Here is a 17,051-nt window from a genome sequence, read left to right as displayed (position 1 = left end):
GAGAGGATGGGTCATTGACACAAATTTGGAAGAATCAAGTGGACAAGAGAGGAGAACGAGTGACTTCAACAACAATGAGCAAATGGCTAGGCGTAAACATTCTGCGCCTGATCAGCACAGCTTCCAGGAGGTAGACGGTCATCCTCCTGAAAGAGAAACAATGGAACACAGAAATGAGATTCCGGAAGCACTTCCATTCTCATTGTCTCATTCTACAACAGAAGAAGAAACCAAACAAGCACAGGCATGCCAAAGCCACAAAGCCGCACTCCGAGACAAAATAGGACTAGATGAGGAGCGAGAGAATACAAAATGCCGAGCCTCTGTAGAGAGAGAGAGTAGGATGAATGAATCAGAAGGGAACCATCTGACTAGGGCCGAGGCTGAAGTAACGGCTATTGATCATGTTGGAGTTGACAGTAAAAATGAGGAGGTTATAGATGCTGACAAAACAATAGACTATTGCAATGCACAGAGTTCAAACAGAGGACTGGAACAAAAGGAGGTAGAGCATAGTGTAAGCACATCAGAAAATGAAATGAGTGGGGACACTGTCTGCGATGTTAGTATCGCAAATGCAACAGTAAGCAATCTGGAAATACAGGTGGAAAAGGAGGGCCCACAGAGCCAGAAACTCAACAAACGCATAACAACCCATCTGGACACAGACTTGAGTACACACAGCGAGAGTGAGAGCTGCTCCACCCTGCTAACACCAAGGCGCTCCTCGAGAAGCAGGAGGCCAACTGCAAGAAAGCTGCAGTCATACAGCCAACGTCTAGGGAAGCAGACAGGGGCAAGAAACCAACAACTGATTGAAAATGATGAAAAAGTGAGGGGTAAACACGTGAGGACAGAGCTGGGCACGACAAGCACAGTCACCCAAGGCGCAAATGACAGCAATAACACAGGTGCAGAAAAAGCAAAGCTGCAACAAACAGTGGAGACAGAGGAAAAAGCAAAGGAAGACCGAGAGGAGGAAAACTCCGAGCCCACAGATGGCAGCACCTACCTCAGCGGGCAAGGAAAGTGTGACAAAGAGCCAGACAAAATAGTAAATCATGGTGAAAGGAAGAAGCAGGTAGTAAAAGACCCCAGAGAAAGACAATGCCACCTTGCTGAAAAGGAGACAAGTATGACCAGTCCAAGAGTGACTAGAGGTGTAATGGCTGATCAGGGAAAGAAATTGACGGACAGAAATCAACATAATATTACAGAAGGACAAACACTAGAAAGGCCAAGTAGCCAAAAAACAAAGGACAGATTAAAGAACGAAGAGATAGAAACAGAACAGTTGCCTGCTGTATCAGTGATTCAGGAAGTTATTACAGAAACTGACAATGAGGAAAAGAGTGAGACTCACACAGTGAGAAGAAGGAGTGGGAGAGCAACCAGAGGTTCTGTGGTGAGAAAAGAGATACAGCTGGAACAAGATGTGGAAGGCAAAACTGAGAGCTTAACAGGGAATAAAGCACAGACTTCTGGGAAAGGAGGAAAGGCTAGAGGTCCGCAACCATCACAAGAACAGAACAAGAGCGCTGAAACAAAAGAGATGACCACTAGACCAGTGGTTGTTATCACAGAGGCAGATAATCAGAGTCGAACTGAGGCTCACATAGTGACAAGAAGTAGAAGATTAACCAAAGGTTTTGTGACCGATAAAGAAATGAAAGAGATGGAAAAAGAGAAGCTACCAGCTGCTTTGGAGAAGAGAGCAGCAATGAAAAATGATACTGCACCCCGCATCTCAAAAAAAGCTGTAAGCAAAGAAGTGGAGAAACAGATTGATGTGGAAGCTCACAAAGTTCGAACCAGGAGCAGGAGACCAACCAAATGCTCCGAAGAGGAGGAAAGCCAAGGGGTAGAGAAAACAACGGAGCGGACTTCAGTGGAGAGGCGAAAAACTCCCAAAAGCGATCAGATAAGCAAAACTAATGAAGACGGAGAGATGGATGTCAAAACGAACATACAGAGACAGAGCTCAAGAAACGCAAGAGACCAGCTGCAAGACAGAGAGATTGACAATATAGAAGACGAAGAGACAACAGATATAAATAGAAATGTTGGTATGATGGTAGAGAGAGCGGAGATGGAGACAAAAAGTCCTTCACACCCAACTAAACAAAAGACAGATGAAGACAAGTGTGAAAAAGAAGTACATTTATCAGTCAAAGATGAAACTAATCCTCCCCCTGAAATGCTTAAAATGTCAGGAAACTCCAAAGTAGATATCACAAATGATCAATATAAAAAAGAGGGGACGAGGGACAGAAGAAAAAGCCAAGAGACAGAGAGAGGGTTTGAGGTGAACGCTTGCACTGCCAGAACAAGGAGTGGCAGAGTAACTAGAGGTCCAGAAGCAGCAGGATGCAAAGACACAGAGGAAACGGAAGAAAGGACCACTGCAGATATAACGGAAAGGAAAGAGGCAGAGACTCAACGTCGAACAATGGAGAGTACGAGGAGGGATGGGGGAGAGGAGGAGAGAGAGGAGGAAAACGTCAGGGCACAGAGCAGAAGACAGATGAAGGAAGAGACAGATCGGGTGACGAGAGAAAACGGAGAGAAAGCAACAGGGGCCAAGGTAGCAGACAGCACAAAGAAACTTCTCAAAGAGGAAGAGAGAAAGGGACAAGTTAAAGAGGACAACAACAAGCGTCAGCAGAGAGCCAATCAGGATGAAAGAGAAAGACAAACAGGAAGTGAGGTCACTAACAGTTGTCAGAAGCCGAACGCCTCTCCTCAGAGAAGGCTGAGAGAGAGATGGAGCGCAAGAATCAACAAAAGACAGAAAAGAAGGTTTAAAAAGTAATGAGTGCTGTATATATGAATACAAATACTGTATATAGGTCTACAAATGACAACTACAGCTGTACAAATGAATATTTTATTTACAAAGTTTAATATATTAAAATGTAAAAACAAAATCCTGTGTTGATTGTACATTCTCTTTCCCATAAAAGTTTTTTTTTTTTTTTTTTTTTTTTAAAGACAGTGCACTTCATTCGCTTCGATCAAATCGATAACACATGGCCATCTTACATTCAATGCCACAGAGGTAAAGTTCTCCATAAATTAGACTGGAAACCACAGTACTGTATGATGCGACATGTAAACTTTTTGTCACTGCAAATTACTACTAAGACAGACATTCCCTTCCCCTACCCGCACCCACACTTACACTCTCTCTCACACACACACACACACGCCTATCCATTCTTATAAAGACTGCTTATAGCAGACATTTCACAATTCAAAAACACTTTATCTTTCAACTCCACTTGCGAAAGCTGTGGAAAATAACGGGTAGAATTCTCAGTCTTCCTTCTTATTGGCCACCATGTTGCCGTTCTGCATGGTCCCATTGTGGTTGCCGTCCTTCCCATCAGCCGTGGGGTGTGATGATGCTTCATGTCCCGCCCCCTCTGGTTGTAGATACTCAGTAACCAGCTCCTGATAGGTTGGCTCTTCTGTCAGTAGGCTCAGGAGCATTTCTTTAAGAAAAAAAAAAAATGAAATCAAACAGCTGAATAATTATTTTCAAACTTTCGTTACCAAACAGTTCATTGGCGGTGGAGCTCTAAGACCAGGGTCCCTCTTCTACCTCACACTTAGACCTGTGCTAAGAATCTTATTGTAATGGGGAAACATAATTAAGGAAATTTGCTTCATCCAAGGGCTTTCGTGGGTAGAAAAAAGTGATTTTTGCCCTTTGATGGAGTGAATAGTAGTGCAGTTTTTGTGCTTCACGCTCCTGCACTGATTCTCACCTTTGTTAGCCTGCCCCCTGCTGGTCAGCTCAGAGTAGATCTGCGAGGTGTTGAACTGAGGCCTGCCCACCAGTGCCCCCATCAGGCCTGCCAGCTCCACTGCAGTCAGGATACCGTCACCATCACTGTCATACAGCTGACACACAAACAAACACAGGCCATGAGCGGTTGATACTTTCAGTGATGATTCTAGGGAATACACCCACTCGGATATCCATACTTTCACTATTTTATTTCTATTGAGTGTGTACTAACACTCCCCTTTCTCACCATCTATTGGTAAACCATTTTTGTCTCTCAAAAACAACACACAGCACACACACACACACACACTTCCGTGCTCACCCTGAAGGCAGTGGCCAGGAGCTCCTCTACACTGCAGAGCCCCGAGACGGCAGACACACTCAAACAGATCAGCCTGAGGTCCACGGTGTCATCCTGCAGAGCACAAGACACATGGGGTTATACATCTCACCTACCGCACTCCGTCAGAAAGAGGGAAATTGATTCATATCTGAGAATTATTATACAACATTTCATTATGACAAGGGGGAATGGTATTTATATCTAGCTTACCAAATGGGAAAATATTTAATATCTAGAAATAATAGACAATGCATGTATGACAAGCATGTATGACAAGCAATGACATACGACAAGCCACATACACACATAAACATCCTACTTCTACATACACATACAGACACGTAGAAAGTCTAGACAGATGCATGAGTGTGATGTTTTAACTGAATGGGACCTTTACCAATTATAGGTAATGACAAGAGAATGCTACATTTTCACACATTGGAGGCTTACATTTTTGACAATGCACATATACTCCTCACTCATATCTGAACCATCACCAACAATGTCTACTGTTCACCAGTGTCTGTAATCTGTTATTTTCTTGTAAACGCTGAAACAAAGAGCCCTTTTCTTAGGAGAGAAAAACACGAGTTTGGGGCAGACGGGCTTATGACCAACGTGACATAATCGTGGAGCACATCCCAGCCGCACACAGTCTCAAGGCAAACAGTTCTTTTCTACAGTTCTTTTCAAAAGCATTTTAAGCTTTGTAGACACACCGGCACCCATGGAGGGGAAACGTTCAACTCTACTGATAACAACACACAGACACACACACACACACACACACACACACACACACTCCTTGCAGAAACACTAGAAGGTGCTGTTCACTCTAATGACAACACAATGCAATGACAACGCAGAGAAGCACACTCACAGAAGTACACTGGATTAATGCAGCGTTTCTGTGTGCTTTGCCTCACCCTGAGATAAGGTTGCCAGTTGCTCCCACACACACACACACACACACACACCCTCATTGCAGAAACATTAGAAGGTGCTATATGTATGATCCAAGTTATCTTGAATGCAGCATTATGCCGGTGATCGCACCCTCGCTTTGCTTTGCTGTTTTCGATAGAGTGACTCACTACTGCCTTCTGAGGTACAAAGTGGTATTGAGAGAGGACGGGTCGAGGCTAGCTGATTAGCATGCTAACTTTACTGGATATCCAGTTCTTTTCAACAGTTGTAGACACACCGGCACCCATGGAGGGGAACCGTTCAACTCTAATGATAACCACAGGTACAGGTACAAAGTGGTATTGAGAGAGGACGGGTCGGGACTAGCTGATTAGCATGCTAACTTTACTGGCTATCCAAACAACACAGAGCATGGGCGTTCATGACATACATCAAAACCTTTGATTTCTTCACATTCCGTTTCTATTTCTAAATGTTTTAAATTAAAACTGTTACATATAGTACCTTTAAAACACGCACACCTTACCTTGGAGAAAAGAGAGCAGATTTTTGCAGCTGTCTCTTTATCGGAGAGTTCCAGCCACTGCTGCAGCTGGTTTACAGAGATAATTTTCTCCTGATCTGTCTGACAGCTGTCAATCATTCTGCTCAACACAGTGTGCACTTCAGATGTGCTCAGGCTTAAATGAAGAGAGAGGACACATGTGGTTATACATCTCACCTACAGCACACACACACACACACACACACACACACACACAGAGACAGACACACACACACAGTGTGCACCTCAGATGTGCTCAGGCTTAAATGAGGAGAGAGGAGAGAGAAGGAGGAACAGGGAGAGCAACATTTTAAGGTGAGTTCAGTGAAAAAAAGAAAAGAATGGCAAATGTCGACGCCAAAATGATCTATTGTGGTTGTAGTACCAGAGATGTGGTACAAAACTTTTAGAAAAGTTACCAGAACAGTATCAGATATATTTTAGGGTTTTGTGATATCCCCATGATTAAACATACATAATCAGAAACCAAAACACGGTCAGGAAAACTTAATATCAAAATTCCAGCAACTGCTTATCTTGCAACCTTAACCTGTGATAAGGGTATGTGCACACACGTTCACAAACAGACATATCCGTGCCCACGCGCACACACACACAAAGATAGTATTCAAGCACACACATACATACACGTACATACACACACACTGTTTCCATCTCACCTGGCATGGTGTAGCAGTTTAAGGGTCTCCTTGGCGGGCGACTCCAGAGGGAGTGAGAGGCCGCCCACATGCTTCACTGGGAAACGCCCCTCCATCACATAATTAGTGGAAGGAATCCCCAGAGCCCTACACACACACACACACTTTAGATACTGTGGCTTTAGTATATATACACAGGTAACCAGCTGCTCTATAATAAGCAAACACACTCCCTCCTGTGTGTTATTAATGACGATTCTGATCAGGATATTGATGGAGAAGTCACCAATTACTCAAACTCAAAAGTCTATAGCGGTCACATAATGAGATTAATAAAACATGATTACATTTGAATAACTCCAACTAATAAATAGATGCATAACAAAACGAAATGACAAAGTATAAGAGAACGATTAGAGGTGACTCACTTGGCCATGAGTTTTTGAACATTGTCAGCATACAGGTTGGGATTCTCCTTCTCTTCCAGCGAAGGGGTGTAGACGGGCAGGAACTGCAACCAATGGGAGGAAAGAGAGAAATCAGTCATGAGGTCTCATTGGTGGTGCAGTGTCAAAGACAGAAAATCTGATTTGTTGACAGCGGCCCTAATTAAAAAAATAAATTAGATATAACAACATATCAAAAGTCATGGGAGTTGAGGCCTGTGTAAGTAATTTCATAGACATTTTCTGCTGCCAAAACGCCTCAAAATGCAACAGAAAACTATGAGTGCTCCTATATTTATTTCATCTCTTTAAAATATATTATAAAAAAATCATACACATTTTCAGACCGCATTTTAAAATGTATTTACACAGACACAGAAGAGGACGGTGCAGTACAGATATGGAAGATTTACATTTGGAAACACACTGCTATGAGTTGTGCTAATGAGTTGTACTTTACCTCAATGGTCGTATTGATGTAGAACTGAGAGGTGGTGTGCCACAAACACTGAAGCCTGTGAATATACAAACACAAATAAAATGTAGAAAACACTAATCGATGAATTCACACCTTAAACCATGCATTCTATATACTGAATGAGTTAAGAGAAGTTAACATCCACAAAGGTTTGGGTACATAATATATAAAATCTGATATTCATTTATTGCACTTAATGATTTAGGAGCAACTGACGTTGATAGAGGTTTATACACAGAGCGGAGTAAAACACATGTATGGCAGTGTATGTTTATGGATTAACATGGTAGCAACTTACATTTAAGATCTTATGGTTTTATTGTACAACACCACTAAACAATCCCTAACCTTAAAATCAGAGAATCCAAACTTGTGTAACCAAGATAAAATAGAAGTATTGTTGAAATGAGGTCACCCACCATGAGGTTCCCTTCCATGTCCAACGCACCGTGTCCTAGAACAGATTAATTTTGTCTCGTCAAACTTCAGTGTCCGAAACCCCTACGATCATCTTCTTGGATTGAGTAAACAATGTCTGATTGCCCAGCCCATTTTACAACTGTCGCGGGAACTGCAGAAACTGTTTACCTTGAGGGTGTGTGGGTGTGTGCGAGTGTGTGAGTGAGTGTGGGTGTGGTTGTGGGTGTGGGTGTGGGTGTGGGAGTGTGTGTGTTTGTGTGTTTGTGTGTGTTTGAGTGTGTGTGTGTGTGTGTGAGGGTGTGTGTGTGAGAGAGTGTGTGTGAGGGTGTGTGTGTGTGTGAGGGTGTGTGTGAGGGGGTGTGTGTGAGGGTGTGTGTGAGGGTGTGTGTGAGGGTGTGTGTGAGGGTGTGTGAGTGTGTGAGAGTGTGAGAGTGTGAGAGTGTGAGAGGGTGTGTTTGAGGGTGTGTGTGTGTCTTCGCTTTATTTCCCTGTTGTTTCATTATTGCTGATACAATCAGTCAGACAGGTTTACATTCATGTCTGTTACAGCCAGTCAGTCAGGTTTACATTTATGTCTTATACAGCCAGTCAGTCAGGTCTATATCATACATTCATATCTAAACAAATAGAGCAACTTCTGAAACCCTTTTGAATATTTGTTTTAATCCGTGGATCCAAATAAAGAATTGTAGTGTGTGTGTGTGTTTGGCCTGTAATGATGAAACAGTGTGTGTGTGTGTGTGTGTGTGTGTGTGTGTGTGTGTGTGTTTGGCCTGTAATGATGAAACAGTGTGTGTGTGTGTGTGTGTGTGTGTGTGTGTGTGTGTGTGTGTGTGTGTGTTTTGACTGTAATGATGAAACAGTGTGATTGATGGTGACGGGGTCAGCACTCACCAGCTTATTTGGGTAATGCAGCAGCACTGGCTGGACAGGCACTCCAGCTAAGAACGCTCCTAAAGAGATTAAAAAAAAAAGAGAAAGAAACATGGGATTAGCAAACATTCATTTCACTTCCTCCCCCCCATTCCCTTCCTCTTTCTCTTCTTTTTTCTTTCCTCTGACGTTCCAGTGCTCCTTGGACTTATTAAAAAAGAAAGATTGGTGAACATAAATATCCTTTCCTTAAAAAAATAAAAATGTATTTATTTAACATTAATGTACCATTTATTTATTTACTTATCTGTGTCTCTTTACAAGTGTTTGTAACCCCCCCCCCAGCAGCTTAGTTTGACGATGACCGTGCTGAGTAGTCCTTTACGGTGCCAGTGCGGTTAGTACGTTTATTTTATTTTATTTATTTATCTCTTGAAAATCTGTGTGTTTTTTTTTTACAAGTGTTTGTAAACCCCCCTCCCCTTTTCTTTCCTACTGTGAGGCGCTTTGTGTTACTTCCTTGTATGAAATGCGCCGTACAAATAAAGTTTGATTTGATTTGATTTGATTTCCCCCCTCTTCCCCTCATAACACTTCCACCCTCTCCCTCTGCCTTCCTCCGTCTCTCTCAGTTTCTCTCGTCTTGCCTTCATTTACATGTTCGCCGTTTCCCCAGCCCTTTTATGGCCCTGAGCTGAGGCCCGTGCTGGGCTGGGAGGCAGCAAACTCTCACTCACACACACACACACACACTCACTCTAACTCACACACACACACACACACACTCTCTCACACACACACTCACTCACTCACTCTCACACACACACACACACTGGGAGGCGCTGCTGTTTGCTTTAGCTTGTGCTTACCAGGCTTGAACTTGATGAGCGCTCTGCCATTTGTGGTGGTTCCCTCTGGGAACATGAGCATCTGCCAGGGGGAAGGGGGGGGAGAGAAAGAGAGAGTGAAGAGACAGTGCGCGCACACACAAACAGATAGAGAGAGAGAGAGAGAGAGAGAGAGAGGGGCGGGGGGCGTGGAAAGAGATAAAGTCAGTACTTTAACTTCTCAGGATGTTTACATGAAATTAAGACTAGTGTCCAACTGTTAGTTTAAAGTTTGATACTTAAAAAAGGCGTTTTCCTCAGCCTCAAAGCAAACCACCACACACGCATCAGTGATGACGTTTTCCTTGAATGCGATTTGACCACATTCCGCGATGTAGCCAACCAAAGAAGATTCTCACTGACCTGAGGCCAGTAGCCATTGGATGTCAGCCTCTCTGTTATTTGACTGACACACTTCTTCCTTGACTCCGGGTCCTTCCGGCTCACCAGCACAGCTTGGTTAAACTCCAGCAGAGCTGAAAGAGAGAAAGGGAGATGGAGAGAGAAGACAAAAAGAGGTTACATTAGTGTTACATGTCAGTTGCCCAGACCAGTCAAGCTCTGTCTTGTGATTCACTTGGAATAGACTGTCTGCATGCACTTCTAAACCTGGATTTGTCCATTGGAAGTATCAACACCTCATGAATTGAATCCTGAACAGCTGAACAATATCAGTTCTCCTTTTTTGGTCAATTCACTCGTGCTCCAGTGATCACAAGCCCAACCATGATTTTGAACCTGGCTAAAGGCTCCGCTAGGCCAATCTGTCATCCAAATAGGTAAACAGCACCATAAAGGCATGCATTTTTATCAGAAACCAAAACACAGGAATCCGAAAGTGCACAAGACATGCCCAGCTAAGACCGTAGTCCATTGCCTTTCCTAACAGGGAGTGATACTGGAAAACCTGAGACACGCAACCTCCCCTGAACCTCACCTCCAATCACGGGCAGGCTGGTGTTCTCCGAGCGGGACACCACGGTGGCCAGGTTGGTGCAAGGCAGCACCAGCATGTCCAAGAAGCCGCTGTGCGGTGCAACGGCCAGCACAGGCGCCTCGGCAACTCCCGCCTGCCGTCCTTTGATTTTCACCCGCAGGAAGCCCAGGGCTAAGAAGACGCCGCGGCTCAGCAACCGGACAGCGTGTTGGGGGAACCAGCGACGCCAGCCTCGCGCTGGCTTCAGGCGCTCCTCGCTGGACAGGCCGGCCAGACGCAGCCTGGCGATGAGCCCCATGATAAAGAACAAGAGGGCGGCCAGAGTCACACGGATGGGGAACAGCACGATGCCCAACACAACCCCCTGTAAGGTGCAATCACAGTTTACCAAAATGGTCTTTGGACACCTTTCAATTAAAGTATTTTTAAATATTCCAATGCACAAATAGAAAAGAACAGAACACAGTAAAGCTTAAGTAACCTACATACCAATGTTAAGCAAGATACACGTGATTCAACAGTAACATGATTTTTATTTTTTTTCCAGATTAACTCATATGTAGCCAATTTTAGTATGCAGTTAAAGGTCAGGCCGAGTACAGGTGAGCAACTACATATGGTTAAAGTTAACGAGTGTGGTTAAAGAGTGCGCAATGTTTTAAGAACAAATTTAACCTTCCAACATCTCTCATGAAAAAAGACTGACAACAATGATAACATCTACCGATATACCAAAACAGAGAGATGGTGACTGACCACAAACAGAGCAAACCTTTTGTTCCTAATGACTACCAGGGTGTTGTTGAATAACTAAAATCATCATGTAGCTTTGTAAGAAAGAAAAAAGACATTTTTGGTTTTATTTTTTTCTAGTAGAGATCATCCCTCAAAAAATGTAGAAACGCGTCCAAGCCGTAACAGAATAGCATCGCTCAACTTCCGTTGCTGTGTAAACACAGACACGCTTCTCTGTTGCCATTACAAAGTAATTCAAAATTAATAAAATGAAGAGGTGTATTCCTTTAAGCGCGTTATTGCCCATTTATACCAATATTAGAGGATAGAAACTTACCCGGATCCTCTGTGCGGTGGTGAGTTTAAGCTCATAGACAAACGGGTGGGGATACTCCTGCGTCGTATTACGCCTCTCCATAGCGACAGCACGGTTAGTTCGCTCACAATACAAACAAACGATCAGAAAGTGGAATAAAAACTGAAGTGATTTATATTCCTGTTCTCAAAGTAAGATGGGCTATATTAGTAACGCCGAGACAGGATTGCGTGACGTGTTCCTTGTAGCCGTCGGATGTTTCCAGGCCCAGATTTAAAAAAGAACTGTGTTTCAAGCGTAAAAAACATATATTAAAATCTTTTAAAATACTTTCATTAATGAATTATCTAGAGGCTTGTTGTCCGGAGTTCCAGATATGAAGGCTAATACACGGTCGCAGCAACAGTCCTTCCTTCCACATGGTCTGGAAAACAATACACTGACTTCAGGAGTGTCCAAGTTCTCGTCATTTTCAACATACCTGACCCGCCCCCTCCAAACTTAGTCAGTCAACATACAAGTTCAACTGGTTGTAATATGGAGCGATTGAAACCCATTCGCCTCTTGCATTCGTTTCTGAGTCACTGCAAGTTTTTTTCATCACGATTCACAAGGAAATTGCATAATAGGTCTGTTCGCAGATATCTTTTCGAATGTTGCGTAGACGCCAGTTTCCCTGTTCTATAAATTCGATTGTTGCATAGACGCCAGTTACAGCTGGGGTCGAAACCGAAACCTTTGGATGGGACAAAAAATAGACTTTTGATGTGTTACCCCACCCCTTTTTATTGATAACAGATGGAGTTATTTCTGTTTGCACAAACTGAATTTCTGGCAGTCACCACAGTGGTCATGTGTAGGCAAGCGAGTATACCTTCCGAGTTTACCATTCCATCTTGGAATTGTTTTTATTATTATAAACACTGTCATTAATATCAGTGTAGCATTAAAACAAGTTCAGCTTTGCTAATGGAGCTCAAGAAAGCACAACAAATTCATGTGCTGTGCACCATAACAAATGCACTAAACACACACTCAAACACCTTTGCAGGGGCCTTGTGCAACCTACAATCCTTGTTACCTCTTGCCAAATCAGCCACAAAGATAGACTTCATCCAGCCAGTCAGTAAAAAAAAGGAAAAGATAAACAACAACTCCCTATCATTGTTGTCAATGTTGTTTCTGACACTTTACACATCTTTGTTCACCTCCATCCTCCAAATAACAGATAAGATGTTATTGTCACAGGGGTTCCTGAAACACTACCAGAACTTGTACGTTATAGTTATGTGGCTGTCCTGTGTTTACAAAGGGGCTTAGTTTGTGAATCTTACAACAGATAAGAGAATGCCAGGTATGTGGCCGAGCATCATAGTTTGAGAGTCAATCTCAGCACTGAACTATTCTATTTTAAGCATGCGCATACTGTACACACAGTTCATGCTGTGCAAGGTTCGGTGTCTGTTGTCATGTGTGTGACAACAGCATGTGTTGGGCAATGGAAACAGCCACTACTTAACCTTGCATAACTGGAATGAAACTCCTCAGGAAAAGTGTCACACACACAAACAAGGCTGACTTCAGTCAAACAAACAAACAAACAAACAAGGCTGACTTCAGTCAGTTTATTGTGGCACAAACGGCACACAGCAACACACACGTGCATTTTAGGTGGCGACACAGGACACACACACACACACAATCAGGCCGAGGTCGCAGTGAATTTTTCCTCTGCATTTTTCCCATCCCGGGCTGTCCTTCCTCCAGGACCCCAGGAGTAGTGGGCAGCCTTTAGGCGCCCGGGGACCAAGTCAAGTGATCCGTCCGTCTTGGTCAGGGACGGACAGGAGAGTGTTCTGTTCTCTGTTCTTCTGTTCTTCTTCACACACACACACACACACACACACACATACACGACACGCACACACACTGAAGCTGTGGCCAACGTATTGTTTTGTTCAGTCAGACAAACACAGTTAAGATGCAGCATGCTACTGCACTATTTGTTTCCATTTCACCAAGACTTACATTTACATTTAGTCATTTAGCAGACGCTTTTGTCCAAAGCGACATACAAGGGAGAGAACAGTCAAGCTAAGAGCAATAAAAAACCTGGTGTAACAATAAATACTACTTTACATGAGAAATAGAAAAAACGACCTAGAAAGGAAAAAAGAAGTGCAGGAATGTAACTGCTGAAGTGCAAGTTAAGCACTAGTCAAGCAACCTCTGTCAAGACTTCCATCATTATGCATCCATGTGTCTGGCCATGTGCTCTGCCTGCTGGAGCATGCAGGGGGAGAGAGGTGAATGTTGCTGTGTCACAAGACTGCAGGTGAATTATTGTTAAACTGCCTCCACAGCAACTTGCACATGTGTTTTCTACAGAAAGTCTCTCTCTCTCTCTCTCTCACACACACACACACACACACACACACACACACACACACACACACACACACACACACACACACACACACACACACACACACACACACACACACACACACACACACACAGAGTCTGCACAAAAAGTGCACACATGCATTTTCAAAAGGTGTTCCGCTGCTGTCATGCCCACTAGACAACACAAGTAGAGATAGCCTGTTCACTCAAACCTTGAACAAACACAGACTCCTCCTTAGTCCAAACAACTAACACTGGTTCTGTTGCAATGGGCACGCCTTTTCTATCTGGTTCTAAAAGGCTAAAGGTGAATGAGACTCCAAGACTAGCAAAGTGACACATACAGAAACCTACTAAAGTTACAGAAACCTACTAAAATGAAAGAGAAAGAGAGAGTGTAACCAAAATGTATGACATGCATACTAGCCCTGGAGTGTTCCATGCACGTAGTATACGGACAATCTTCTCACGGAAGTAAAAACAAAGCTCTTGACTGAAGGAGAAGGAGAAAACTTCATGTTTGTAAACTATGTTCTTAACTATGCTTTTAACTATGTTTATTATAGGTTGTTTTAACTATGTTTTAACTATGTTTTTTTAACTATGTTTTTACTGTAGCACTCTGAGATTCAGATGAATATAGAGTGCGCTATAAATTAAATTAATTATTATTATTATTATCATTATTATTTATTACCTCATCGAGAATGGGACTCAGAAGTTGAGGAGGCGGGTGAAGGTTTCAGGGCCAGCAGAACAGTCTGTCTTCTCTGCAGCGAACCAGTTTAGCTTGACACACACACAAACACACACGCAACTGGAAACAGTTCCCCATTATCTCAGTGAAATGCACAGAAACGAAAATGCCATTTTAATACCACACAAGCACACACAACACATCATGAGTGTTTCCCCAACATGTTGAGACAGATTTACTGCTCTGAATCAGATGCTCAGTAGTGGAGCATGTACAGAGAGAGACAGGTTGTGCTATTTCTGACGTTCTGAATGCATCCCACTTCCAGACACTCGCTGACTTAAGTTATCTGTGTTCCAGGACTTCTTATGAAACCAGGGGTTTTTCCTTCACACAAAAACAATGTTTGTACACTTGGGTTGTGCTCTGTGATGTGTGCGTGACAAGATCAATCCATTAGTCCAGCTATTTGTTGCCTACTTTATCACAAAAATAGGCGTTTTATTTTTTGTCTTTGTTGTTTTTCTGTTATATCATGTTTGTTATCTTGGTCTTTTTGTCATTGATATCAATGTCATGCGTCCTGTATCAAGAAAGCACAGTGAGTTGTTGACTCCTCACAGAGCTGTCAGTACATGCCCATGCAAACATACACAGATAGGAAAATGTTTTATATTGCACTGATAGTGAGCTGTTTTTGCGGCGACACAGTTCCTCTTTCTCTGTGACACGGTCATGTTGTTAGCTCTCGCTCAAACTCTTTTGCTGAGTCAGGTACAATTTGTGGAGAAAAATAGAAAAAGTAAAAAAAACTGCCACACCTGGTTAGAACTGACAGACCCAGTCAGCCATGACGCTTCAGAGCCGGCTCTACTTGCTGAGGAGGTTGAGGTCCTTCAATGTCTGCAACAAACTCCTGCGCATGTTTTACCAGTCTGTGGTTGCCAGCGTCCTCTTTTATGCTGTGGTGTGCTGGGGAGGCAGCATAAAGAAGAGGGATGCGGGGCGACTGGACAGACTAGTGAGGAAGGCGGGAGCTGTTGTGGGCACCGAACTGGACTGCCTCACAACGGTGGCGGAGAGAAGGACCCTGAGTAGGTTGCTGACTATCTTGGACAATGTCCACCACCCACTACACAGTACTCTCAACAGACAGAAGAGCATATTCAGTGGCAGACTCCTGTCACTGTCATGCTCATCGGACAGGCTGAGGAAGTCCTTTGTCCTCAGGGCCATTCAGCTTTTTAACGCCACGCAGAAGGGGAGGGGGAAGGAGATGGACTTCTCTGCATGAGTCTACCTCAGTCTGCCCTCCCCTGCTCATCTCATCTCAGCCCCATGCACAGACTTTACCACTTACATATTCTGCACTATCACTTTGCACTTTCCAAAAACACACACACACAAGCACAAGATCACTATCTTGCACTACCCATCCTCACAAGCACAAGAACATTATATTTTTTGCATTATCCACACCAGCAGCACAAGATCACTTTCCTCCTGGACACCGACACTGTCAAAATCATTGCACTCTGTACAATAGGGTCAGACCCTCTCCTGTATCTGGAAACACTCTGTGTGAATATGTTCTCCCTATGTGTATGTATATGTGATTTATGTATGTATGTCGGTGAGGTGTATGTGTATATGTGTATAAACTACTGGATGACCTAAATTTCCCTCGGGGTTAATAAAGTATCCATCTATCTATTTATCTATCTAATAATGACAACATTTAATAGTATTCACGTGGGCGTGGTGGAGAAGGGAATGACAGAAATCACACTGCAGTGTGAGACACCAGAGGTAGGACTGAACTTTGGACTAGTGATCTATCTGTCAGTCCAGCCCTCATTCCAGCACGCACTGGTTGGTTATGTATGCAAGACTGCACAACCTGAAACAAATGACAAACTAACCGGTAAGCAAAGGTTTCATCTGGGGAAATGTTCCATATGCATATAAACAAACTTTGGACTAATTGCACTTGAGATAGCAAGCTTTAACTATGTGTTCTTGTTGGAATGGAAGTATGCAATTTTTTTAAGGTGGGCCTATTAGTCACATAATGACTTGGATGGAGGCAGTGTAGGCTGCCTTTCTTTTCTTTTACGGATTTGTTTTATGGCTATTTGCCTTTTAATTGATAGGACAGTGAAGGTTTGGACAGGAAATGAGATGGAGAGAAGAGGTGGGGAGTGGGATCGGGAAAAATGACAGCAGGTCGGATTCGAACCCGTGTCCCTGTGGGCGTTCAAGCCTGTATATGGTCGGGGCTACTGCTTGCGCCACAGTGCCCCCCGAAGACTGCTTTTCTGACCTCTCTTTCTATCCCCCCAGTGATGAGGCACATGGCATCACTTTAGCATCCTGACTAAAGGGCTTGTCTCACTTTTAAAATATTGTGGGTTGGAACTCTGGGAGGAATGACATGACATGGATGCCACTATCTGACGCAAAAGTTTCAAACAGTGGCACTGGTGAGATGTTTGGTATCTGGGTGATGGTGTGAGTTAAGGTGAGATGTTTGGTATCTGTGTGATGGTGTGAGTTAAGGTGAGATGTTTGGTATCTGGGTGATGGTGTG

At 43.4% G+C, this 17,051-nt stretch overlaps 1 protein-coding gene across 1 annotated transcript; it reads right to left on the bottom strand.

The window, feature by feature from the left end:
• Positions 1-2,871: 2,871 nt before the first annotated feature.
• On the bottom strand, positions 2,872-12,087 carry lpcat4 (lysophosphatidylcholine acyltransferase 4). Its single transcript, XM_012837392.3, has 13 exons — positions 11,380-12,087; positions 10,308-10,671; positions 9,734-9,846; positions 9,353-9,413; positions 8,505-8,563; positions 7,610-7,644; positions 7,173-7,227; positions 6,695-6,777; positions 6,288-6,413; positions 5,590-5,743; positions 4,116-4,208; positions 3,771-3,906; positions 2,872-3,494 (listed from the first exon to the last, which is right to left on the bottom strand). The coding sequence occupies exons 1-13, from the start codon at positions 11,458-11,460 to the stop codon at positions 3,316-3,318; spliced, it is 1,539 nt and encodes a 512-aa protein (XP_012692846.1). The 5' UTR covers positions 11,461-12,087; the 3' UTR covers positions 2,872-3,315.
• Between the last annotated feature and the right edge of the window lie 4,964 nt (positions 12,088-17,051).

This window comes from Clupea harengus, chromosome 18 (genome assembly GCF_900700415.2).
Source record: "Clupea harengus chromosome 18, Ch_v2.0.2, whole genome shotgun sequence".
NCBI lineage: Eukaryota > Metazoa > Chordata > Actinopteri > Clupeiformes > Clupeidae > Clupea > Clupea harengus.
This window is presented reverse-complemented; position numbering and strand designations above follow the sequence as displayed.

What these genes read in the sequence shown, in the direction of transcription:
- lpcat4 (XM_012837392.3), bottom strand. Translation starts at nt 11,460, where the DNA reads ATGGAGAGGCGTAATACGACGCAGGAGTATCCCCACCCGTTTGTCTAT. An exon ending in CCAATGGCTACTGGCCTCAG is followed by an intron (nt 9,414 to 9,733) that starts GTCAGTGAGAAT and finishes TCCCCCTGGCAG; the next exon opens with ATGCTCATGTTCCCAGAGGG. An exon ending in AAACTGCTACACCATGCCAG is followed by an intron (nt 5,744 to 6,287) that starts GTGAGATGGAAA and finishes TCTTCATTTAAG; the next exon opens with CCTGAGCACATCTGAAGTGC.